At 39.6% G+C, this 25371-nt stretch overlaps 1 protein-coding gene across 7 annotated transcripts; it reads left to right on the top strand.

Annotated features, from left to right (window-relative positions):
- LOC113171503 (solute carrier family 12 member 7-like) lies at nt 1–25055 on the top strand. Of its 7 annotated transcripts, XM_026373892.1 has the most exons (29): nt 1–109; nt 201–326; nt 602–842; nt 8185–8276; nt 8544–8675; nt 12594–12740; nt 13758–13812; nt 14893–15023; nt 15123–15247; nt 15328–15432; nt 15745–15956; nt 16111–16278; nt 16388–16486; nt 16839–16896; nt 17162–17336; nt 17982–18100; nt 18249–18347; nt 18449–18568; nt 18940–19044; nt 19266–19434; nt 19625–19820; nt 20271–20440; nt 20830–20961; nt 21185–21292; nt 21656–21757; nt 22325–22494; nt 22830–22844; nt 23153–23286; nt 23906–25055. In XM_026373892.1, the coding sequence occupies exons 3-29, from the start codon at nt 704–706 to the stop codon at nt 23995–23997; spliced, it is 3369 nt and encodes a 1122-aa protein (XP_026229677.1). In that variant the 5' UTR covers nt 1–109; nt 201–326; nt 602–703; the 3' UTR covers nt 23998–25055. The 7 variants fall into 7 exon arrangements, with proteins under 7 accessions (XP_026229677.1, XP_026229678.1, XP_026229676.1 ...); XM_026373893.1 differs by lacking the exon at nt 201–326 and having other exon boundaries at nt 5–109; nt 8188–8276; XM_026373891.1 differs by lacking the exon at nt 201–326 and having other exon boundaries at nt 5–109.
- Nucleotides 25056–25371: the final 316 nt, after the last annotated feature.

The following is a 25371-nucleotide window of genomic DNA, read 5'->3' as shown; positions in this document are numbered from 1 at the left end:
TGCTAAAGGTAACACCCATTTTATTTACCTGGAGGAAACCAGACATGAAAAATACCAGGCTGAAGGGAGGGGAAGAAACATAACGAAGGACACAAGGACAAGAGAAAAGGTTTGGATCCAGTTTGTTTTCATTAAATATGAGTCAGCTGTTTTGTTTTTAGTCAAAGTTGATTGAGGAGATCATTTGGATTCTACTACAGACACTTTGGAGTTTGTCCCACTGCCTGTTGGCAGTAACAAAGGTGTGAGTGAGAGAAGTGGGCCGGTCAGAGCAGAGGGCGGATCCTCTGTGTTCTCCATGTATGGACTCCAGCACACTTCATATGGTAAATAGATGGTCACATGGAGCAATAGTCTTGGAGCAGTGGAGGAGAAAAGGGAGGGAAAGAAGCAAGGAGAGAGACTGAGGAGATACACTGGAGAACTTTTAGCCTGCCTCATGTGCAGGAGGCGGCACGCGATTTAGAGCCCACTGGATCATATTACAAAGAGAAAGGAAACAACAGAGTTGGTGTGAGTGCCATGTTGTGCTCTAAGAGAACCCTTAGCTTTCCTCTTGCACCCTAATAGGGCTCTGTTTCTTTCATTTGGCTTCTTTTAGATTCTCCTGTTATTTGCGAAAGTGAAAGTTCAGATTGTGCCATCCTGCTTGCCGTAACTAGAGACCTCCTTACACTTTCTTGAGGGCAAGTAAACATCCAAGATGCCCACCAACTTCACTGTCGTGCCAGTGGAGGACACAGAGGATGGCAGCAACAGCGTGGGTGCAGCTGGAAGCAACAAACCTGTCATCCTGGTCTTTGGGGAAGAAGACAAGGACAACTTGGAGAGCCCTCAGTCAGGTAAGAATATATTGTAAAACAAGATTTAGTCTTGTAGACATGCTTGTGTGTTTGGAATCATGTGAGAACTGGAACATATCCCAGCATGCACTTAGTTAAAGTGTGTGAGTTTGATGAATCATTAGTGCATAAGCTGACACAAACTGCAAGATATGTGTAATGGTAGGCACACGCTGTGCACATCCCATAAACATACAGTTTGAAAGTGTGTTGATGCTCAGCTAGCCAGTACTTGCCGGGCACTTGCGTCAGTGCAACAGTGAGTGATTGTTTGGGACTTTTTGCTTCATCATGGTGCAGGGCTGTAGAATATTGTAATAGTACACAGGGCAATAGAGAAGCAGTGATGTCATGACTTGGTGTTTTGGGTCTTAACAGTAACAGCTGTTATGTTGTTTTGTATTTTTTTATGAAGGGCAAATGAACAGCCTTCAATACTCTAATATTAATACATTTATGCTGTATATAACTCTACAGCCATGGACATTCAAACTCAGTAAAGACCAAACACAGAACCTTTACTTTGAGATGTGATTCGTTACTTTTGTTTTTTAAACCAGGTGATTGGGGGCAATTAGGTCTTTGGAATGTGGGAGGAAACCCACATTAACACAGGAAGGAACATAAAGACTCCAATCATAGAGAACCCAGCCAGAGACATGTCTGTAAAGCTGCAGCACTAAGCACTGGGCAACCATGCTGCCCTGCAGCCTACAGCTGCTGAGGTGTAAGAGTCTTAGATGAGAGAAATCCATAGCAGATTAATGTGAACTCCTTCCACCTCTCTATTCTTCTCCTAACTAAGGAGATATAAGTTCAAAGCTCTTCCTGCTGCTCCTTCACCCAGGCAGTTTCTTTCTTGAGGAACGCCATCTGTCCAGTACATGAAGTTTCCAAAATTATTTTACAAACTTTTTGTCTCCCACAAAATCCCTACTGTAGGTAACAGATTTTTGGTTTAATTTACTCTATCTTTTTTTTTTTTTTTTGATACTACACATTTTGTTAACTTTTGAGAGTTTGCGGAACAAATCTAGACTACAGAACATTTGTACTTTTACTTGAGCAAAGAATGTCAATGTATGTTTTAGACAATTACCTGCTCTTTCACTCGAGTGTTGAGTTTGTGTACTTTTCACCACCTCTGCCGATATGACATTTCATGTATTTATACTAGCTGAAAGGTCTTTAAAGTCTACAAATTTGAGGGAATGAGCAAAGTTGGGTTATGGTTTTCTCAGTCTGTTTGCTACCATGTATGACCCCTTTTACACTACAGATGGCACTGGAGGTCTTTGAAGATAATGCGCTTTAAGATTTTGACTTGAGCTGCAACAATACTTGTGTTTTTGTCATGAACAGTTTTGAGATCAAGCTAAGAAATGGTTTTCTGGATCATTTTAACTGTTAGATCTCCACTGTGTGTGCATGAACACTTCAAGGGAAGCAATTAAGTGATGCATGATCTGCTGATGCCGTCCTGCTTTTATCTAATGTTTCTGTCTAACTCAATGCAGAGGTGGTAAAAGTAGGAGATTGTTTGCCATTAACACTAGATAAACTGACTTGCTTCATTATCTTTCGCAATCCTTCAGTTGCAATCCCACTTGCCAAGTGGCTGCACTTGTTAAATTCCACACTTCCTCAAAAACACCATGTGACTTGTATCTGCATGTACACTTGTGTGCGTACATGCAGTCAAAATTAGTTCATCAAGGACTGCTACATAGGAATTTGTTTCCTTGGGCAATGCCTAATACGTGCTTCATGAAAGGCGTGGAGGTGTTTGGAGTTGCCTATCTAGATTTATAATTATCTGGATAATTATGATTTTATGTTTTCGTAACTCCTGGGAATTAATGACATACTTTATGTCTGACTTGATTCCCTTGGGGAAATTGTTGTTTGGACAGCTGCAGTAGATGAGGGCACTTATAGGGTTTCTGTGTCTTGTCTAAGGACACCTCCGCATGTAGCCAGGAGGAACCAGAAGTCAAACTACCCTGGGGTTTAGATATATGCATGTACCGTTAATTGTTGCAGAAGGCGTGCAGCAATTTAGAGTAATTGGTCTGTTATGTCGGAAGATTAATGAAAATCGTTGAGCTGGAATCAGTTCCAGCAGCAGGTTAGTGTCCAGACATTAACAGTGCTATGTTCCCAGGTCTAAGAGTTGCAGAACTAAAGAAAGTTCTCTAGAAAAACACACACACACACACACAGTTCTCATTAAACATGCCATCTGTGTAAACATTAACATCCCAGTGCCATCTTCCTAAGCTGTATCTTGCAGCCAGTGTCTTTTTTATGACAGGACCTGCTTGGACTGTGGTTTAACCCCTAAGGTGAGGTTTTACATGTATTGTACAAAGTCCTGTTGGTCACTATTGTTGTCTTTGAGAGAGATAGTTGTCATAGACTCTTTCTTTTTTTTTTAGGTTTCCCAAAGCATCAAGTCTGATGTGTCTGATGAAGTGTTTTACCGTTTCCAAAAATGTCAAAATATTCTGTCAACTCCTTATTTTAAATCCTCAAAATCTATATTGTGAGCTACTATTGGAACCTTCTGATAATACTGGCAAAGCTGATCAGTGAGGGGAAAAAACGTTTCTGGATATAGAGTTTACTTACTGTGCTGGCATGTGTAGTGACTGAACAGTACAACATTATGTTAGTCATCACTAATAGCATTGTTTCTAATGTGTTAGGTAGGTATGATGCACCTCTCCCCTGCAGTAATTCTGAAGGAGGTTCCTTGTTAGTCAGCTGCCTCACCAAACTGGTTTGAGACTGGTCCAGAGGACAGGAAAATTCAAGATCCTCTCTTTGTGTTCTTTTTCCTTGATATAAGGTTGACATTTTAACAATTTCTCCATACATCTGAAATGTTGTCAAGAAGATAACTTGTTCCTATGTTCAGTTGAATATTTAGGTTTATTGCACTTGATTCCAACTTAAACAGATCTATACAAAATTAGGATGAATCAGGTTTAAAGCAAGAGTGAAACTAAGGATCTGTGTGCTTTGCTGACAGCCCCCAGGAAATATTACAGAGCAATATTTCTATCCACCAGGCATTAGTAAATAAAGAGCAACTAACCAAACAGGTAATGGAAAATGTGTATTTATGCAATGGCGAAATGTAAAACGGGGAAAAAGAGGAAGAACATTCCTCTTTTTATACTGTTTTAAAAGGGAAACACTAATGATAACATACCAACATGGACAAAATTGATAAAGACCCACATTGGTCACTGAAGTTACTTGAAATTGACAAAAGTAATAATAAATAAAAATGAACTCAGGAAAAACAGACATTGCTTTTGAGTTGCTGTTCAACAGAAGCATTAAAAAAAACAAAAACAAATCAGTGAAACTAAAACTTATGGTACCCTTAATTTAATGTTTTGTTGCACAACCTTTTGAGGTATTTTGGTTCACTCCTCATGCACTCACAGCTCCAGTTGTCTCAGGTTTGAAGGGTGCCTTCTCCAGACTGCATGTTTCAGCTCTTTGCACACATGTTCAAAATGAGTTATATCAGGAGTCATAGAAGGCCACTTCAAAATAGGCCAATGTGATTTGTTCTTAGCTATTCTTGTGTGGCTTTAGCTGTGTTTTGGGTTATTATCCTGTTGGAGGACCCATGACCTGCGAAAGAGAGCAAGCTTTCTGACACTGAGCAGTATGTTTTGCTCCAGAATGCCTTGATAGATGCAAATATGAGGCATACAAAGAAAAGAACACTGTTCGTAAAGTGCCACATGGAGGAAGCTTGGTTATGTTTTGGAGCTGCTTTTCTTTTTTTGGTAATCATTTGTATTACCAGTCTCTTCAATTTGTCAACAGCTTTCCTCTTGCGGCCTTGTCCAGGTAGGTTGTCTACAGTCCCGTGAACCTTAAAATTCAGAATAATAAGTGCAACTGTAGTTACAGGAACGTCAAGCTTTATGGCCTTTACCTTTATCTCCTGAGACAACCATGATACCATACAGCCCAGTGACTACTTTTCACCCAGACTTACTGATTACATCTGTTAGAGTAAATATGAGGTACTCTCTGATTTATAATTTTCTTATTACAATGTTACTTCACTCATAAGGATAATTTCTTGTTTCTTACTCATTATGAACGATATATGTGTTTGATGTTTAATCCTGTAAGCAACAGGAGCATGTACTCTGCTCAAGCTGCTCCCTGCACACAGACATAAAAACAGGAAGTGGTTTGGGGCTGCGGACTTTGGCTGGGAAAAACAGAAAAGTCCGGAGAAAAGGCTAGCAGTCTCAGAGTTGAACAGTTCTTGTTGCTATATGCCTGTGCTTATGTATATTAATTAAGTGTCTTCTCCTTAGAGGCAGTTCTTTTGTTTGCAGTATAATCATCCTATATTCATTGTAACCATAGCATACGCCCATATCATGCAACTTCAAGGCGTGTCATATTTTTAATAAAAAGCTTGCACAAAGGGGAGACGGACGGAGTCGAAGGTGGAAAGTCCTGAATGAGGCATTTATAACGCTAAGACCTCAGGCCGGCTCCCCTTGCAAGTAAAAAGGCCGAACAAGTGTCCTTGTTGTGCTTTGTTGTCTCCGTCTCTCAGCATATGAAAAGTGTTGTGGCTATTTTAGACCCAACAACATCCATGATGCTAATAACAGGACACACATTAGTGTTACATGTCCCTATGGTAAAATCATTTTTAATCTTTTCTAGGGTACCATCATTTTTGTTTTTTAAAATTCTGTTGAACAACAACTCAAAAGCAATGTCTGATTGATGTATTACTTTTGTCAGCTTCAAGTTATTTCAGTGACCAATAATGGCCATATGTTTTAAGGGCAAATTTTATATTGCACATATTTAATATAACTGATGTATAAACCTCAATGAGCCACAGATGTTATACGCAAAGAAGTATGGACACCTGCTGGTTGAAATGATCACTGCATGTGAAGCTTTTTGCAATTGGTGCAAAGGAAAAAAAAAAAAGAATTAGGGTTGCCACCAGTGTGGCACCAGTGTGAGTCACTGTATGTGCACCAATACACACCTGTGTGTGTGTGTGTGTGTGTGTGTGTGTGTGTGTGTGTGTGTGTGTGTGTGTGTGTGTGTGTGTGTGTGTGTGTGTGTGTGTGTGTGTGTGTGTGTGTGTGTGTGTGTGTGTGTGTGTGTCTTTAAGAGAGAGGCCATCATCCCTTTATGCTAGTCTATGTTAGTCAGCCTACAACTCGTCACAGGGCTAAGGCAATTATTAATAGAAAGGTAGCTTGTGAATAATTACTATGTTCCTGTTGTTTTCACACCACAAACTGCCTGCTGGTGTTTTTTCCATCACCGAGAGCTGCACTCAAAGGTGGATATTGTATATAATCTACCATGAGCTATGACATGAGCCTCATTGTAACTAGTGTATAACCATTGCTTATATCTGTTTTATGACCAGTGTGTTGTTCATTGCATTCCCAGTCAGATGAACGTAATGTGAATTTTGTTGTTTTCTGCATTAAATTGTCATAAAACTTTATCTGATCTTCATTTAAGTCAAGAGTATTACAAAATATGATGTGCCTAAAATAGTAACCTTATAGTGCTAGTGGAAAAAGTATGTGTCAGGTGCTAGAATACCTGGAGTCTTGTTAAGAAAATTAGTTTGGAGGTGTAGGCTAGAGCTACTTTGAGTAATAAAAAACACCCAAACCTTTTGAGTTTGCTCCGTACAAGAATAATGTGCTTATGTGAAAAGAACTTTCATAGGATCTGCGATCAGTTATTGATGATTTACATGATGCTGGAAAGAGTTCCAAAATGATTTCAAAGGCTTCACCTGTCACAATTTCACCAGTCTGCAGTTAGGCAAACAATCTATAAATGGAGACACTTTGGGACTGTGACTACTCTACCAAGAAGGGGCAGCCAGTCAAAATTACCCCCAAGAGCACAACAAACACTCATCAATGAGATAAAGAAGAAACTGTAAGGGACAGCTTAAGATTTGAAGGCATCATTGGAACTGGCTAACATCTGTGTTCATGAGTCTACAGTAGGTAAAACATCGGACAAGCAGGGTGTCTATGACAGGACACCACGAAGGAAGCTGCTGCTTACTAAAAAAAATTGCTGAATGCCAGAAGTTTGCCAAATAGCACATTGACACTGCACAGCAGTACTGGCAAAATGTTTTTTGCAACATTTCAAAAATTTCACATACTATTTATTTCCATTGTATACAGTTAAATAGTCATCCATTCCCAGTGAAAGGAACAGACATGCTGTCCTGCTTCCATATGTCCACTGCCAATTTACGTCATTGATATTCCCAGAACAATTGAATCTGAAGCTAGAGATGGATACACAGTGGCTACAGAATACCACAGAGCTAAAAGTCATTACAAATCTAACTCTACATACTGGGGGTGTTAGATTTTCCAGAAAGATTCTTTCAGTTGGTTTGAAGGACAGAGGTTCTGTCTTAGAAACAGTTTAACTGTTGTGAGCATACAGTAAATGTAACAAACACTAGTCATACACAGTCTTCTTGCTCATCATTGCATGCTACATTTTGCTCCAGTCTTCACTTTGTCATGTGCATCCACAGTACACTGTTCCTCTTAACTGCGCTCTATTGATATCTGAGCCCCTGTTAACCCGATGGGTTCTGCAGTTAAATTGGCATCTAGTGTGGTAAGATTCGAGATCTAACAGACTGAGGCCAATTCATGGCAACCAGGAGCAAGACAAACCAAATTGAGAAACAGTTTGAAAGGCATGTCCTAGTGTTACTCTGGGCTGTTTTGTCTTTTCAAAGGTGTACAAGAGCAGATTCTAGGGGCAGGGCTGTGGGGAAGACCCTTATAAAATTAAATCTTTATCCTCTGTTTCTTTGGCCCTTAATATTTTATAAATGGTACCTGGACTCTGTTATCCCGGGGTTTTATAGGATGCATCCCCATAACTAGATGCGGGAGAGTTCACTGGTCCCAAACATCACAAAGCTTTAAAAAATCAAAAACACCATAAAGACCATGTATGATTAACACATTAAAAAGTAGTTAAAAAGTGACTTTTGATGGCACCCAAAATAATTTTCAGGTTAGCAACCAGCAAGATGTAGGTAACAACTAATTTATTCTTATTTTCTGCAAGCCGACAAATATGTCAATTAAAAAATGTATCCTGTCATCATTATTCATTAAAACATGTAAAATAAGCCAATATATGTAATGTAATTTAGAATTGCATTTACTGATATGTGTGACAATTGTATTGATAAACTAACGAATGATACATGGATTTGCAAACCACACTGCTGTATCTACAGGATGTCCTTTTGTCTTAATAGAAGATGACGGTCAGAGAGAGTCCAGTCCATTCATCAACTCAGACAATGATGAAGAACAGTATTATGAAGGCAAGAACATGGCTCTGTTTGAGGCAAGTTCTTTCTCCACATATCTACAGTTTATAAATGTTAAAATATTTTCTGCATGTGCAAAACAATTGCTAAAAAGCTCATTCTTAATTTATGTGATCTGTGGTACAGGAAGATTATCTGCTATCATGGTATCATTTTGTGTTATAGAAATAACTAATAATATTAGTTTAAGTAGCTAACACATATAATCATTTGTTTTAACTATTTGGTCATGTAAGACAAAAGAAATTAACTGTTTGCGTTTATTTTTCTCTGATGCTCTGCAGGAGGAAATGGATAGTACTCCTATGGTATCATCCCTTCTCAACAAGCTGGCCAACTACACCAACCTGACCCAGGGCGTTCGTGAGCACGAAGAGGCAGAGTACGCTGATGGAGTCAAGAGGGTCACCGTCATGGTATGGATTTCTTTTGTTCTGTGCCATCATTTGACTCCTCTGTGTACATAACCGTTTTATGTACCTTCACCTTTCAAGCAGATTTAAATATGTGCCTCTTTCCCACTTCTGTTTCATTATCTTTGTTTAGAATTCTCAACTAGTAGTCTATTAAAATATGAATACTTCACTTTATCAAATCTTGCCTATGAAATTAAAGAATGAAATCCAAAATCCAGTATGACATTGCAAAATTAATTTCTGCTTTTCAGCACTGTAGTCTACAGCTACTTGTATTTGGGAGTATTTAGAGTAGAGTATCATAGGCTGTATTAGAAGAAAGATGTATCATGCTGTGAGTCTTTTAAACTAACTCTTTGTTCATGTTAGCAGACTGGTTCCTTTGTAGTACGACTTGAAAAAAGGAGAACTTGCCACTAGCACTCTACTTTTTGACAGATGTTTACCACAGCTTTTGTCTCATTTAGAGAGAGCCAACTCTCTCTGCAGGTGCAGGATCAGCCATGTCCTTCAGAGGTTGCTGCCCCTGCCACTCCCATTATGTGTAATCCTTTGGTTCTAGCATTTGTGCATTGTCAGGCCCTCTGAATAGTTTGCTGTCTGAATCATTTTTGCAGTGCTGATTAGTGATAATGATATAATATTTCTGAATTAACAGCTAACAAAATACAGATTGAGTTAGCTGTTAATACATTTTAATCACACCATGTGTGTGCCAAAACAACCCAGTGTTTATACTTTGATATTACTTATTACTTAAAATTGTAGCTGTTATCAACCTTTAAACAAAGTCTCAAGAGCAATAAGATCCCCTTTGTTCTTGGCCCTGTGTGGTGTGAATTGCCTGGCAGGTATGAGAGAAAGACCTCAAATCTCAGTTGACTAGTTATATTCATGTTAAGGTTGAGGTTGTGGCGTAGATATCTTTAACTGTGTGGGCCAGATCAGTCAAAAATCTCTCCCTCACATGTAATAAGACTCCTCCAAAAATCTTGAGTGGTGAATGAGGAAAAAATGTAGCAGAAGCCATGGTGCAAAAATAGATTTATTCATTGACAAGCAAGATGCACTAAACCAAGCCATCGAGACCAATAGTGGTAATGATTTCCATCCACCCAGAGTGCACCCTGTTCTATCTCCAGAGGTTGTGCTACCATTTTCCTCCCTGTATGGGTTTTCCCCTGGTAGAGAATGGCTCTGCCAAAAAAATTCCCCAAAATGCTATCATCCTACTACCTCACAGGAGTGCCAGATGTTTCTGTTAGGGGGAAGCAAAAGCCTCTCAGTTCTACATTTTATGCAGTGTTATCATGAGACTCTCTAATTTAGCAAAATGTCAATAATCTTTCACCACAAGGCAACGTAAGCTATACATTCTATGAACTCAACGGGCATGTGTAGCCGAGACCTGCTGGTGGTTCAACCTTCGCACTTCTGGTTGGCTGGATTGGAGAACACAGACACGGAAAACTGTGTGTACAAATGCTGGCTGTAGCTTCAGATTTAACTACCATATATGTGTTCGGTATTGATCTTTTCATCGAACACTCTTAAATCTGCCCAAATGTCAAGCTAATCAGAAAAAGTATTGCTTCCTCCTTTAGAAAGTGTTTGCCCATACTATCCCTTGTGCATGGTAGCACCATTTACCACTGTGCTACTGAGAATTGTAATGTTGCTGCAAGATCTTTAGCCCTTATGTTTAACAGAAAGTAGAGTAATGGATGGTAGCCTGGTATATTACAACAATATGGAAAATATGACTGCTAAGCTGTTTGTCGCTTCATTTACAAATATTTCACTTGGTACAAAATCCTGTTTATTTCTAAGCCTTTTAGGCTACAATTTGCACAATGTTGGGCATGATGGAATCTGAATTACTAGCATGCATTGAAATTTTCATTCTGTTAGGCTGTGGCATAGGGCAGGATTTCTGAAATATTGAGGTCATGAACCCCCCTACCCCTAAGCCTGCTCTCAATGTTTGCTGAAGCCCTGGTGATCTACTGATTTATTTCAGTGAAATTGTTGAGAATATGCTCTTTGTAGGTCTTTTGTAGTTTTATTGACTGAACATCTACAGTCTAAAAGAGCATAAAAGACAGCAGGGTCTTGGTCTGTCGCTCTGTATAGAGGCATTGAGAATGTTTCACTAAAACCCGCCCCCTGAATGGTAGTTGCATTTTTTTTAAGAGTGCACTGAAGTAAGCTTGGCACTAAAATAATCAGGCTATGCAGAGAGAGTGAGGTGGACAAAAACTGAGATAAGACGAGAGACACTTAGTAACAAAAAGGAGAAGATGTGGGAGATCTGGAAATCCACATCAGGCACTTTTCCACATTTAGGCAGACAACCCAGTGTGGTGGAGATGACCAAGGACAAAGTAACTCATAAAATGGTATGTAGGCTGCACTTTGCTTTTTGGAGAGGCACATGGAGTATATGTTTATACAGTTGGTTGCAGGATAAGAGGATGGAGGATAAGAATAATGTTAGTGGGTTTGAAGTCAGAACAGAACTGTTGTGTGGATTATAGATAATATTTTACCTAATGTATGTTAAAATGATACCAATGTGATGTGAATTATTCAAAAATGATTTCCTTTGCTTTTGGAAATATGAGAAAACATTCATAGTTATTGTTCAAAGGCACTTTTCAGAAGACAAAAACATTCAAATTCAATTGTATTTCTTTATATTTTGATTAATAATTGTTATTCTGTGTCCCAAATGTTGAATGTTCTTCATGTTTTAATGACGCTGTGAGTGGAATTACAATTTACAGGGGACAACCATAAAACTAATATACTATAAAGCACAACTTCAGTGGCCATTTGAACTTCTAAACCATTTGTCTTATAATTTCTTTCCATTGTATTCACAGACACAAACCAAAAACTTCTGATTAATACCTATATTTTACCTGAAAGCAAACCCTAGTTCACTCTATAAGCTAATGCTATTAATGACAAACATTTCTCGTTCTTGTGTATACATAAAGCTTTGTAGGAAGAGCAGGTTAAATCAGGTAATTATTCTCCAACATGATATTTCCCCTTTGTGCTTTTATCATGATACGTTAAACTTGCATTACTTTGTCCTTTGGAGTAGAAAAATGAGCTCACATTTTTCTGTAAGTCAGTAATTTATATAGTTATATTGTATATGTATATTATATATTGTATATGTATAGAGTTATTGCTATGACTGTTCTTTCTATCTATATTGACTATAAAGATGTCCCCTCCTAGCATTGGCACGAGGCTTCAGCAGGCAGAGTTGACTGAATTAGGTCAGTGTGTTCCAAAGTGATGGTCATTTGGTGCAAAATTCAGTGTGTCTGCACTGTGAGCTGCACAGGAGACACGGTAGCAAAGAATTACAAAATATTGTAACTTTGGAAGATACCTATTTGATTCTGCTGAAGTTTTATCTAAAAATTGGTCAAACTAGGACTAGGACTCTGAACCTTTTCCTCAATTTTTTTACATCGGAAACTAATTAGAAAGGTACTGTATCTCTTGAGGACCGCTATCGACAAGTATTTGTTTCAATTGCTACAGACAGTCTTTGCATCACTAAGATGTCACATTAAATTGCCATGGAGATTGCTTTTTGGTTTTCTTGGCAGATTAGTGGTTTGGTCCATACCATACCTGGGATCTGCTGGCTTCGAATCTAAGGGGCGTTGGTCACATGTCATTTTTGCCTCTGCAAATTCTTAATATCGGTTTTGATGCTTGCTTATTATTTATTATTATTATTATTTTGGAATAAGCAAGGACAGGAAAGTTCAACTGATGACATTTTGGAGTTCCACTGGACATCTCTTCTCCTCCTTCTTCTTTGAGCCGTTAATGTTAATTCTCAAATTCAGATTCTGAATTGCATATTTGTACATCTTTATCCATCACCAGGTCCCACAAATGGGAACCTTTATAGGAGTTTACCTGCCCTGCATGCAGAACATCCTCGGAGTGATACTCTTCCTCCGTCTCACCTGGATCGTTGGTACAGCAGGAATCCTGGAGACCTTCGCCATTGTCTCCATGTGCTGCATCTGTGTGAGTAACTCATAAATCCAACAGCTTAGCAAAGTGTCGTCTTGACAGTGATAGCCATGGGATGTCTGAAGTTGAGTCTGAGTCTGAATCACCACAGCTGTCTTCAAATGTATGGTGTATTGATTAATGACAGGATTAATTTCCTTGGCAGAGCTCAAAGATAAGTTCTCAAAAATAGCAGAAAATCAGTGTCTTATTTACAAACTCAGTTTGTACGTCAGTAGCTCCAGATGGCCAAACAGAGGGTTGACTGTTTGAAAGGTTTGAACTTAAATGCTCAGCACTCATGTGATGTGATGGATACAATCTCCACACAACACCCTCTTGCAGTATATACACACCCTGAAAGGCCCTGATGATTTAGACTAAATGATGATAAGAGAACAAAGACGTGATGTTAGTGAAGCTGTTTAGACGTATGTTGATACTATTCCATGTGTTTGTCTTTTTTAAGAGGGCTGGATTTGGTTTTAATAAGGTGTTAGATAAAGGTATAAACCCTATTCCTGAAAAGTTCCGATATTTGCTGAAATGCGATCATCATGAGTCAGTTCTCAAAGACTACTACCAATTTTAAAAATGTACATCTCTCACGATCTGCCAATGGGGTTTTGTATTAAAATCTAAATCAAATCCAGTTTTATGAATTTCATCTAAACAAGTTTTCATTCAACACATTAATGCAGGTGCTGACAGAAACATTAATGTAGTTTGGGATTTAATAAAGAATACTCTCTAATGATCTATAATATTTAAAAAAGGATTTATGTGGCTCCTGCTCTTTATAGACATCTCCAGACTTAAAGCTTGGCCTCATCTAACCTTTTTTTATTTGTAAGATAATATAATAATTCATTTAGAAATGTTTTTCTCTTATTTTCGATGCTACTGAACCCAGAACTCAAACTATGTTATCTGCATTGTTACTGTTGCTTTAAAATAAATGGAAGCTATGTGTGATTGATTACTTCTCATTGATCCCAAGCATTTCTCGCTTCTCACTTATTCTCCCTGCAGACCTTGCTCACAGCCATATCAATGAGTGCCATAGCAACCAATGGAGTTGTCCCAGGTACAATATGAAATTTTGTTGTAAATCTTTTTTCATGATTAGAGATACTGCAGTATTTTCATTCACCACTGTCAAACTAATTTATGTTTGTGGACAACTTTATTAAAATTTAAGAAGATCAGCAAGACAAGGATGTGAAACCTTTGGCATAACCAGTTTTTTCTGCATTAGTTGGTCTGTCTGGACTAACACAATGTGCTTAAGCTAATGATACATTTATACAGTACACCCTATTAAACACATCTATTAAACACTGATAATGTTGGTGGAAAACGTAAGTGAACCATTGGATTTAACAACTGGTTGAACCTTCTTTGGCAGCAGGAACCTCAAACTTGTGCTTCCTGTAGCCGTGGATTAGATCTGAAGAACACTGAGGAGGAAATTTGCATTATTCTTCCTCACAGAACAGCTTCAGCTCAGTCACATTGATGTCTGGTGTTAATGGCTCTCTTGAGGTTATTTCACAGCATCTCTGTTGGGTTTACATGTGAGCTCTGACCACTCCAAAAGGATTTCCTTTGTTTGAAGCCATTCTATGGTGGATTTACTTTGTTCTTCAGGGTCATTGTCCTGTTAAATCAACTTTTACTGAGCTTAAGATGGCAGACAGCCTCGCTGATTTGATCCTGTAGTATAATTTGTTAAATTTGGGAATTTATATTCCCTATAATAATGGAAAACTGAAAGCAATCGTTTGTGTGTAATTAGTTAATAGACAGTAGATTGTGTCAATTATTCCAAATGGTTCACTTATGTTTTCTTGCCACTATGTATAAAAAAAAAACCTTTTGACCTTATTTTCCTTCATGAGCAGCATTTCTGTGGTGAACAATATTGGGTAATTCAGTATTTTACAGTCCTGTAATTCTCATTCTGTTTATTGTTTACAACTTTTTTCTGCTGTTCTGTGGTTATGGATTGCTGGATAATTTTGTGTTTAAATGCAACAATCCCAGTAGGAGTGGAGATATCACAATGGATTACAAAAAGTCATGCCAGAAAAGTATTTTATATGCAGCTTTTAATGGTCAAATTAATGATTTGCAAGTTTCCTCTGCATTCCTAATCTCTTCGAAGCTGGTGGCTCGTACTACATGATCTCTAGATCTTTGGGTCCAGAGTTTGGAGGGGCAGTGGGTCTCTGTTTCTATCTGGGCACCACCTTCGCTGGATCAATGTACATACTTGGTACCGTAGAGATTCTGCTGGTATGTTCTTGGTCTGGCAAAATGATATATTAGGTACCTGTGCCAAACGTTAATAACACATTCCACCAAACCATCTGTCTGCTGTCTTCCCATTTCCAGACATACATTGTTCCAACAGCAAAAGTGTTTGACGAAAATGAAAATGAGCCAATGGTGAATAATATGCGCCTCTATGGCACGTGCTGCCTGCTCCTGATGGCACTGGTAGTGTTTGTAGGGGTGAAGTAAGTATCAGCACAAACACACTCAAGCACACACACCAGCACATAGACTTACAGGACATCTGTTCCCCTCCTCTCTACAGGTATGTGAACAAACTGGCTATTGTGTTTCTGGCCTGTGTGATTCTCTCGATCTTGGCTACATATGCAGGAGTCATCAAGACGCTCATAGAGCCACCTGACTTCAAGTGAGTAACAGCCAAGCACGGTTTGTCACTAAGCAATGACATGTTGTCAAGACTGAAATCCCTGTCAGTTGTTTAATTAAATTTAGCTTATTTTATTTTTAGGGATTAGTGTCCTCACAGAATCTGAGATGCTATAGTTTTTGACCTTGTGATGAATTTATTGTTTAGGGATCATACAGATTGTAGGTCATTCATATTTAGAGCCCAGTTGTTTAGGAATTACAACCTGCATTGTAATTATACAATATGTCGGGTTGATTTAAAAAAAGAAAAATGCTGAAAACACTATTCATCCTCTCTCTCTCTCTGCAGAGTCTGTCTGTTGGGGAACCGCTCTCTGAAGAATGAAATGTTTGACACGTGTGCGAAGATAGAGGTTGTGAAAAACAACACAAAGACCACCAAGCTCTGGTCCCTCTTCTGTGGCGGTCAATATCCCAACTCCACCTGCGATACATACTTCAGCTTAAACAACCTGACAGAAAAAACGGCAATACCTGGGCTTCGGAGCGGAGTTATCCGAGGTGAGAGGCATGTGAGGAAGGATGAGCAAAAGGCCAGTGGGATTTCCTCTTCTGCCACATCATACACTAACCTGGAAGCTGCTGGTTTCATGAGAAATTGCAAAGATGAGCATGAGCAAGCTGCTGATGTATTCTTATTTTGTCTGTCTGTTAGACAACTTGTGGAGTAACTATGGTCAGGCTGGTATGATTATAGAGAAGGAAAACCTACCTTCTGAACCAGCCCAGGGCTTCTCCACTGACACTAATAAGCGGTATGTCTTCAATGACATCACCACCTGCTTCACTCTACTGGTGGGAATATACTTCCCCTCTGTCACAGGTAGAACACACACTACAGCACCTCTGTTAAAAGTGCTGAATTGACAACATTTGAGAGGCGTATATGAACGAATGCCGGAATAACCTTTTAACTGTGTGTTTTATTTCAGGTATAATGGCTGGTTCGAATAGATCTGGTGATCTCAGAGATGCCCAGAAGTCGATCCCAATAGGAACCATAATGGCTATTCTCACCACCTCTTTCATCTGTATCCTCTAGAGTGTGTGTCTGTGTGTCGATGTAGGTTTTGGTTGGTTTTCCAATTGAGCGCAACACTGATTCTGTTGGTTAACAGAATCAGTGTTTTTTCCAGTCGGTTACTAGAAATATGCAGTGTAAGCATTTTATAATAATAATAATAATAATAATTAATACTTTATTGAACCCCTTGGGGAAATTGTGGGTGGACAGCTGCTATACGTTATGTCAGCGCTACACTACGGGGTTTCGGTGTCTTGTCCAAGGACACCTCAGCGAGTACCCGGGAATTGAACACTCACCCTGGGACTCGTAGGCGACTGCTCTGCCCCCTGAGCTTTTGGTCTTAACTTGATATTTAGACATCTCCTGTGTGGTCCTCTTTGGAGCTTGTATTGAAGGTGTGGTGCTGAGAGACAAGTGAGTGGATTTTCTGTCAACTTCTTGCTCAACGTAAACCAGTGAGTGTGGGGGTGCACTGGCAGTTTGAAGGTTTTTATGGGTGATCAGAAGCTTTTAAAAGAGACTCATTAGTGTTGAATAGCTGAGGAGTTTGAAATCAGTATCTAGTGCTTTATTGTGAAGCCCTATGCATTTTGGGATATGACTGAGTACCTACAAGGTACAGGGTATCCTGTCACCCAGCACATCTTGTAAACTTCACACTTGCTTCTGGTTGTTGCAGGTTTGGTTTCTCACTGAAGAAAACACCGGTGATTGGTGCTCTGGCCTGGCCGTCACCCTGGCTGATTGTGATTGGCTCCTTCTTCTCCTGCTGCGGGGCAGGGCTCCAGAGCCTCACTGGCGCCCCCCGGCTGTTGCAGGCCATTGCTCGGGATGGCATCATGCCATTTTTACATGTCAGTATTGCACAGATGTGGGATTTTTCTTATGTTACACTCGTGTTCTTTTACACTCATCACCAAACGACAAGGTGACTGTTGTTTTGTAGGATTAGATTTACACAGAAATCTTTTCGAAGTCTCTGACTGATTTATGTGTATGCTGCAGTTCACTTCTGCCACAATACAGCGATTTGGAAGCATCCAGACATACAAAGTATATTTAGACCACATTCAAATCTTAAATAATGGTTGATGAATTCTGTTTAGCGTCATCCTCTGTAGTACCAAGAGTGTAACATTGCCCGCTTTACGCCACTTCACTATCACTGGGACTGTTGTGTCCTCTCACATTAGTCATGGACTGCTTTAAAAAGATGTTTTAGGGTCAGCAGAACTAAAAGGTAAACATTTTCTTTTTACTCTTTAACATTTTTATGATTGAAAGGTTCCCACAAAAAAGCAGACAGTGAAACTTGCAGTTTTTTTTTGTTTTTTTTTTTTTGGCAAGTTTAGATACATCAGCAATGCTAATAATGAAATGTCACAAAGTACACCTTCACCAACTGTTGGCATTCATCAGATTAAAACAACATTTATGAAAATGATAACTCAGAAGTCATTTGAATTGGCACCTTCTTCTTCTGCATGTCTCTTTCTCAGGTCTTTGGTAGTGGGAAGGCTAATGGTGAGCCCACCTGGGGTCTCCTGCTGACAGTTGGGATCTGTGAAATAGGGATCCTCATCGCTTCTCTGGATGCTGTGGCCCCCATCCTCTCCATGTGCGTGCTCTAACACTGCTCTGTCTTCACCTACACCTCTTGTTTATCGCCTGCTCTTCCAAGCCAGTTTTTCACCTGCACCATTGCGTGCATGTGAGTGCAGTAGCTTTTGTTTTTATTGATCCTTCTCACTGGTGTGTTTGGTCAGGTTCTTCCTCATGTGCTATCTGTTTGTCAACCTGGCTTGTGCTGTTCAGACTTTGCTCCGTACCCCTAACTGGAGACCTCGTTTCAAGTTCTACCACTGGTGAGATGTAAACCAAACTGTGTATTCTATATTGGTCCATACCATACCTGCGATCATTAAACCATCAACAACCTGTGTGTACGTGTGTATGCATCCTGTAGGACCCTGTCCTTCTTAGGGATGAGTCTGTGCGTCTCCCTCATGTTTATCTCCTCCTGGTACTATGCCCTGGTTGCCATGATGATAGCCGGCTGTATCTACAAGTACATTGAGTACAGAGGGTGAGTCTGGAGGCTTCAGTTCAACATATCAATTCAAAATTGTTTTAAACTTTTTATTACTGGTAGCATTCAAGCAAAAACAGATTAGATTTTTTTTTAAAGCCAGTTCAATGTCACAACAAACACAAAGATGGTCGACTGCCAAACTTGTCTGGAAACAGTCAACAGAAGATGGGCCTTAGACAATAAGGCTGATAGTTAGGACCAGGGAATCTGTTGGCCAAGACAGTAAGACCAATGAGCATGCAGGAAAACTACTTCTGACTGAGGATAACGGTGCACCATCTTGTTGGAATCTTTCTCTACAGACACTTCCCTCTTGACGGGAAGAGGAGAATCTTAGTATCCTGACTGAGAACTTTATATTGCAGGGCAGAGAAGGAGTGGGGGCAAGGTATTCGAGGTCTGTCCTTAAATGCAGCACGCTATGCTCTCCTCCGACTGGAAGAAGCACCACTACACACCAAAAACTGGAGGTAAGCATATACTGTTTCTATACTGTAACATTTTCTGGTATCTGTTTCTTAAATGTGGGGATTAGTTTATTTTCTTTAAAAAATAAATAAAAACTTAGTTAATAAAAAATGTACTACATACTCTATGTGGGTAGCTTTTCATTTATATATTCAACTACTTAATTTGATTGTCATAATTATTTGACATTATTTTCCATGATATGTATTTTCTCTCTTTTCAGACCTCAGTTGTTGGTGTTGTGTAAGCTGAACTCAGACCTGACTGTGAAACACCCTCGTCTCCTGTCCTTCACCTCTCAGCTCAAGGCAGGGAAGGGACTCACTATCATCTGTTCAGTTCTTGAAGGAACCTATATGACCCGGGGGAGCGATGCCAAAACTGGAGAGCAGGTTTGTGCAGGGGAGTTAAGTCATCTGCCCTTCTTTTTTAACATTTTTTAGGTTTTTTAGGTGAAACAATGAAGATGTGTTTAAAATGTAGATTATCAAATTTAATTTAAGGTTGAACATATGCCCAACTGTGTAGAAATTACAACCATTTTAAAACACTTTGCCCCTCCTTTCTTTTTGCTTCTTGCAGAACTTGAAAAAGGCCATGGCTGCAGAGCGAACTAAGGGATTTTCCCATGTGGTGGTGTCCTCCAACCTGCGAGATGGATTCTCCTTGCTCATCCAGTCAGCAGGACTGGGAGGAATGAAGCACAATACTGTCCTTATGGCCTGGCCAGTAGCTTGGAAACAAACCCAGGATTCCTCCGCAAGGAAGAACTTCATAGGTAAACTAGATGATAGCACTTCAAACAGGGGGTTTGACAAAATAAGTTTCATGTTTGTTACTTTGGCTGCTCTTTCACTTGTGAGGGTAATTTACTTTGCATACAAGACAGAATAAATCACATTTCTCCCTACAACTGACAAACAAGCTGGTTCAGTATAAGTACTTTACAACAATTTCTTAGTGTGGTGGAGTATTTTATCCAGGGTTTCAGAGGGGTTCCTGAAGCTCTCTTCCCAACCCTGGTCCTCAAGGCCCACTGCTTGTTTTCCACCTGTCCATATCCCACCCACTACTCATTACCTGGATCAGGTGTTTTCAGCCAATCAGAAGCTGATTGGAAAACAAGCGGCACAGTGTGCCTTGAGGACAAGAATTGGGAACTACTGCTCTAAAAGCTACAACAGAGATATTGACACATATAAAATTCCCCCGAACTTTCCCTCTTCAGAGACGGTGAGAGAGACGACAGCAGCACATCAGGCTCTACTGGTTGCCAAGAACATCGACCACTTTCCAAGTAACCTGGAGCGTCTGTCAGAGGGGACCATTGATGTGTGGTGGATCGTACATGATGGTGGACTGCTTATGCTGCTGCCATTTTTACTTAGTCAACATAAGGTGGACATTTTTATATTTCGTCAACTGAATTATAAGTTTTACCAGTGCCCTATTTGACTTCATAGAATCTATATTCATGATAAAATTCAGGCTGATTTATATGCATGGGAAGCAAAGGTCAACCCATGTGGTCCAATCTCTCAGAAGTGGCCATGTGTTTATGATCAACATGTGTCATTTAGTGCATTAGAGTCTGCTGTGAATAGGGCTAACTCTGCAGGCTTTCACCATTGCCATTGACTGCCATTGCATTCAAACCTTCTGCCCAAGTAAAAAGTGTTGATGCTGTGGATGGTGTGCATCATTCTGATCAGTGGTTGAGATGGGATTTGATTCTTTTAGACCGGCATGTTATTGATGTATGAGCTGACTCTGATACGTGTCTGTAGGTTTGGAAGAAGTGCAAAATGCGAATCTTCACGGTGGCACAGATGGACGACAACTCCATCCAGATGAAGAAAGATCTCCAGATGTTTCTCTACCAGCTGCGCCTGGATGCAGTGGTGGAGGTGGTGGAGATGGTGAGACTATTAGAAATTATTAACTGACTCAACATTTCACTCTTCTTACTCACTTTTCGTATGTAAGCAGCTATAAGCAGTATGTAACAGTTAATGTAGTTAGTAGTCGTTGTCTTTTCAAGACACAGGAAGGATTGATTTCACTTGAGAACATTAACTGTAGCAGACAAATCATCATGTATGACTGATAATTAATTTACTAAAGTTCTGTCTGCCTTTCTAGCATGACAGTGACATCTCAGCCTTCACATATGAGAAGACACTGGTGATGGAGCAGAGATCTCAAATGATTAAGCAGATGCAGCTGTCTCGCACTGAGAGGGAGAGAGAGGTACGGTGGCACTCTTGATAATACATGTTAATGTTTTGGCTTTTGTCCCACATTTCAATATTATAATTATGTAATTATATGACATTTCCTGATGTTGACATATATTGTTAATTGTTGTAATAAATGTAACAGACAATTTCAAGCCAGAAAATGCCAGAACAGTGTCACTGTAATGTAAGACTTTGTGTAAAAGTGATTGTGTTCACTATGGTGAAATGTTAGGAGCTACCCTTCTTCCATTTAGGAATTCCATTGTAGAAATGATACAACAAACACACAGCACAATATCCATGCCTGTTCTGCCATTGTTGACCTTTGAACTCTCCTCCCAAACCTTGTGTTGTGATTCGACAACCGGCTCAGATTCAGAGCATTTCAGACATATCGCGCAGCTCCATAAAGAGGAAGAAGCCGTCAGGCGTCGATGCCCGTTCCCACAACACCCTGTGCATACCAAAGGATGAGGTAGCCAAACAAACTTGTACCAGCTAGCCATGGTCCCTTTGCTCTGTTCACTTATCATGCCATCCTTTGTCACCGTCGTAATCCATTCATGATAAGTGCAATAGCTTTAGCTGGTGCTGTTACCAGAAGGTGACGTCGGGCATATCATGTTCAGCCTCACTCTTCTTCTGAGTCCCTAGAGCTCATTTGTGAGTTTACAGCCTGCTGACAGATAAAGACACTAAGAGCTGCCACTAGAGGTAGACAAATTCTTCAATAAGTGCACTCTGATGTGCAACATTATGCTCATTTCCATGAAAGTGATGTGACCAGGATGTTCATCTGTGACTGCAGACAAACAGCATGCGTGTGCCTGTGTACTTTTCTAACCTGCATGTACTTTCATCGTTGCCCTTGTAACATCCACGTGGTGTCTCTTTTATTTTCTTTTTACATTTCTACGTTCCGCATACCTATTAAGCCGTAACTGATGATTTGATGAGACGTCAAGATGTCCAACACTGTAAAGACTCGAGCCACAATTTGAAAAACTCAACTCTTTTTGTCATCCAACCTGTCCTTTGTTAGGCCCAGTTGATCCACGACCGCAACACAGCCTCTCATGCTGCCATGAATGACAAAGGTGCAGCCACCACACCCGATCGTGTCCACATGACTTGGACCAAAGACAAACTGGTCAACGAGAGGAACAAACACCGTGAAGGCATGGCAGTTAAAGACATGTTTAATATGAAACCGTAAGTAGATCCAGCTTCAAGAGCTAGTAGTCCTCGATTTGTAGCTAATGTTGTCAAAGGCTGTGAATGGCTATGAAGCTACTCAACTGCTGCATCCTATGTATTTCAGCACTTCAGTTGTCACATCCTATTGCACTGTTCAGTGGCTTTTGCCTTGCCTGCATACTTGTAATGTCATTTGTTAAACCTGTTGGGAGTGCCAAACTTCCAGCACACACCCACTTCTGTCAAAATGTAATTTAGACGAGGTCTTGAGGCAATGAGAGCATCTATGTGGCTGACAGAACAAAACTGCCCTGTTCAATTTTCTTTTGTTGTTTTTGCTCTTCCTCCAGTGAGTGGGAGAACCTGTAAGTTACTTTATCTTTCAACTTCTCTGTTTTGCATGTGCACGTAATGTCTATGGGGTTGCGAGCGAGAATCGTCTCTGTCGTTAAGCTTGTGTGAAAGTGGCTCAGCAGTTCAGTTTGCACGAGCGTCACCACTGCGGTCACCTGAAAGCTGCATGTGTTTGATTCCTAACCACTCATAATGTGCTTCCTGCATTTTTACTTGGTTACTAACAATATACTAATACTAGAGTGAACTGATCTACAGACATGGTAGGCCAGTGTTTACCTCAGTCACTGCTGTACTTAACTTCTCTGGTTCGATGTAGCAACCATTCCAATGTGCGGAGGATGCATACGGCGGTGAAGCTCAATGAGGCCATCGTCAGGAAATCCCGTGATTCACACCTGGTCTTGCTCAACATGCCAGGTCCACCGAAGAACAAGAAAGGGGACGAGAACTGTATCCTTTTTCAAATGATCAGCTGCGTTAGTCAGCCAATAAAATGCTTTCAGATTAAAAGCATATATTCCTATCAGGGACAACTACTTCCTAAATTAAAAGCAACAATACCATACTGTAAAAATACATTAATAAATCCAAGTCCTGCATTTGGGAATGCCTCTCTATAAAAAGTACAAATTAGTTGTAAGCGATAACGACTTGTAGCATATTGTGTTATAGCTGTTCTATTTTTGCAGTAATGATAAACATTATGATACAATAGTCCAACCCTATTCTTTGGACACAAAAATCTCAGTCTGTCATTTTGTCTTTTGGCTCATGTTTACTGTGACATGCCCACATTATGGCGTGTATGGAAACACATCATAATGCTGCTATATGGTCATTATTACGATGTATAGAGGAGAGGGGGAAATAATCGTGGCGATACAAATATACGAATGCTACACGTTTTGTAGAGTAATATAAAATGTATCAAACGCACCTCCACAACAACAAGCATTTTTCACATTCAAAAGCAGAAGTTTATCACACTGTGGTGAGTAGATACATTTCTAAATGCCTGCATGTGTTGCTCAAGTGTCCAGTAAGTCCTTAACCACAACGTGTCTCTCAGATATGGAGTTTTTGGAGGTTCTGATGGAAGGCTTAGATCGCGTCCTGTTGGTTCGTGGGGGAGGATGTGAGGTCATTACCATCTACTCTTAGCACCAAGATGTTCTCAGCTGTTTAGAAGAACACTGGAAGGAACCGCATTTGGACAGAGGGGGAACCTAGAGGGCAAGATATGAACAACAATGTCCCAGACATTGTACACACAGTATGCTTTCCTCACGCTGTCAGAAGAAAAGAAGCGAACATTGACTCTGAACATTTTAGACGACTGCGCTGGCTGTGAAGGACTGGGGGCATCTAATGTGGCTTGACTGTATTTTCCCAATAGCACATTTCTATTTCCTGAAAGAGGTCATGTCAATGTTTTTATCGCGTCAGTAGGAGGATGAACACTAACTACAGCTTGTTGTATTTTTGTTAATATTTGTGTGATTTTGCTAGTTGCCAATAAGCCAGTTAGTTTCAAGAAGGAATGCTGACTAGAACTTTATTTATTTCAGTACCCTGAAGCAGAACGTTTTCATGGTAATATGAGTACTAACTTTGGAAAAATGAGACTTGATGAGCATTAAAACTTAAACAGGACAGTTTAAGGACAAATTAGCTGTATTGATTACTAGAAATACTGATAGTAACTGTTTTAATGCCACACACGACATTAATTAATGTGCCAAGAGCGATCAAAAAGGAAGAGATTGTGAAAATGAGCTTTTTTTAGTTTTAAGTTAATTGTATATATTGGTTTATTTTATTTTTATTTTTTTTTGTATTTGGGCAGAAATGTCAGTGAGTTCACTCTAGAACAAGCCAACGTGCACTGAGCAGCACAGAGACGATGTACAGTAGTAGTGTTTTCATTAAGTATTGCTTTTTTTTTTCAAAATCTACAGAAGATGTTATTTAGAAGACATGAACTTGTGTTAGAAAACTAAAGTCTGAAACTCTTGTTAGTCTGTATTTCACTGTGATCATGAATTTGATTGTTAATTTATATACTGAATTGTGTCTTAGTAGACAAACAGTTCCACCATATTCTCATCAACAGCAGCATCATATATTGTCTCATTTATTGTAGCCTCATGCCAAAGCAAACAATCTTCTGCAAAAGTATGGGTACCCTCTTACTTCTCAATAAAATTTTTATGAATATAGTTTTCTCTCATCTATCTACATACACTAACCTATAATGATAAAGTGAAAATGTATAAAACATAAATAAATAAAATTGGAATATTTTCTCTTCAAAACTTCTGACATTCTTAATTCAGTATTTTGCAGAAGGTGTACCCAAACGTTTCCGTAAAACTATATTTCTGCACCGGCTTTACTGAGCACTGATCATCTGAGATTTCTGGAAATATAATATTGTATACATTTCATCAACATCATTAGATTATGGTAAACAACATGTTGGTTTTTACTTCAGAAAGGAAGGACATTATGCTCTGTGACTTGTATGTAAAGATC

The sequence above is a fragment of the Anabas testudineus genome, chromosome 17 (assembly GCF_900324465.2).
Source record: "Anabas testudineus chromosome 17, fAnaTes1.2, whole genome shotgun sequence".
NCBI classification, from domain to species: Eukaryota; Metazoa; Chordata; class Actinopteri; order Anabantiformes; family Anabantidae; genus Anabas; species Anabas testudineus.
This window is presented reverse-complemented; position numbering and strand designations above follow the sequence as displayed.

What these genes read in the sequence shown, in the direction of transcription:
- LOC113171503 (XM_026373892.1), top strand. Translation starts at nt 704, where the DNA reads ATGCCCACCAACTTCACTGTCGTGCCAGTGGAGGACACAGAGGATGGC. An exon ending in TCAAGAGGGTCACCGTCATG is followed by an intron (nt 8,676 to 12,593) that starts GTATGGATTTCT and finishes ATCCATCACCAG; the next exon opens with GTCCCACAAATGGGAACCTT. An exon ending in TCGGAGCGGAGTTATCCGAG is followed by an intron (nt 15,957 to 16,110) that starts GTGAGAGGCATG and finishes TCTGTCTGTTAG; the next exon opens with ACAACTTGTGGAGTAACTAT.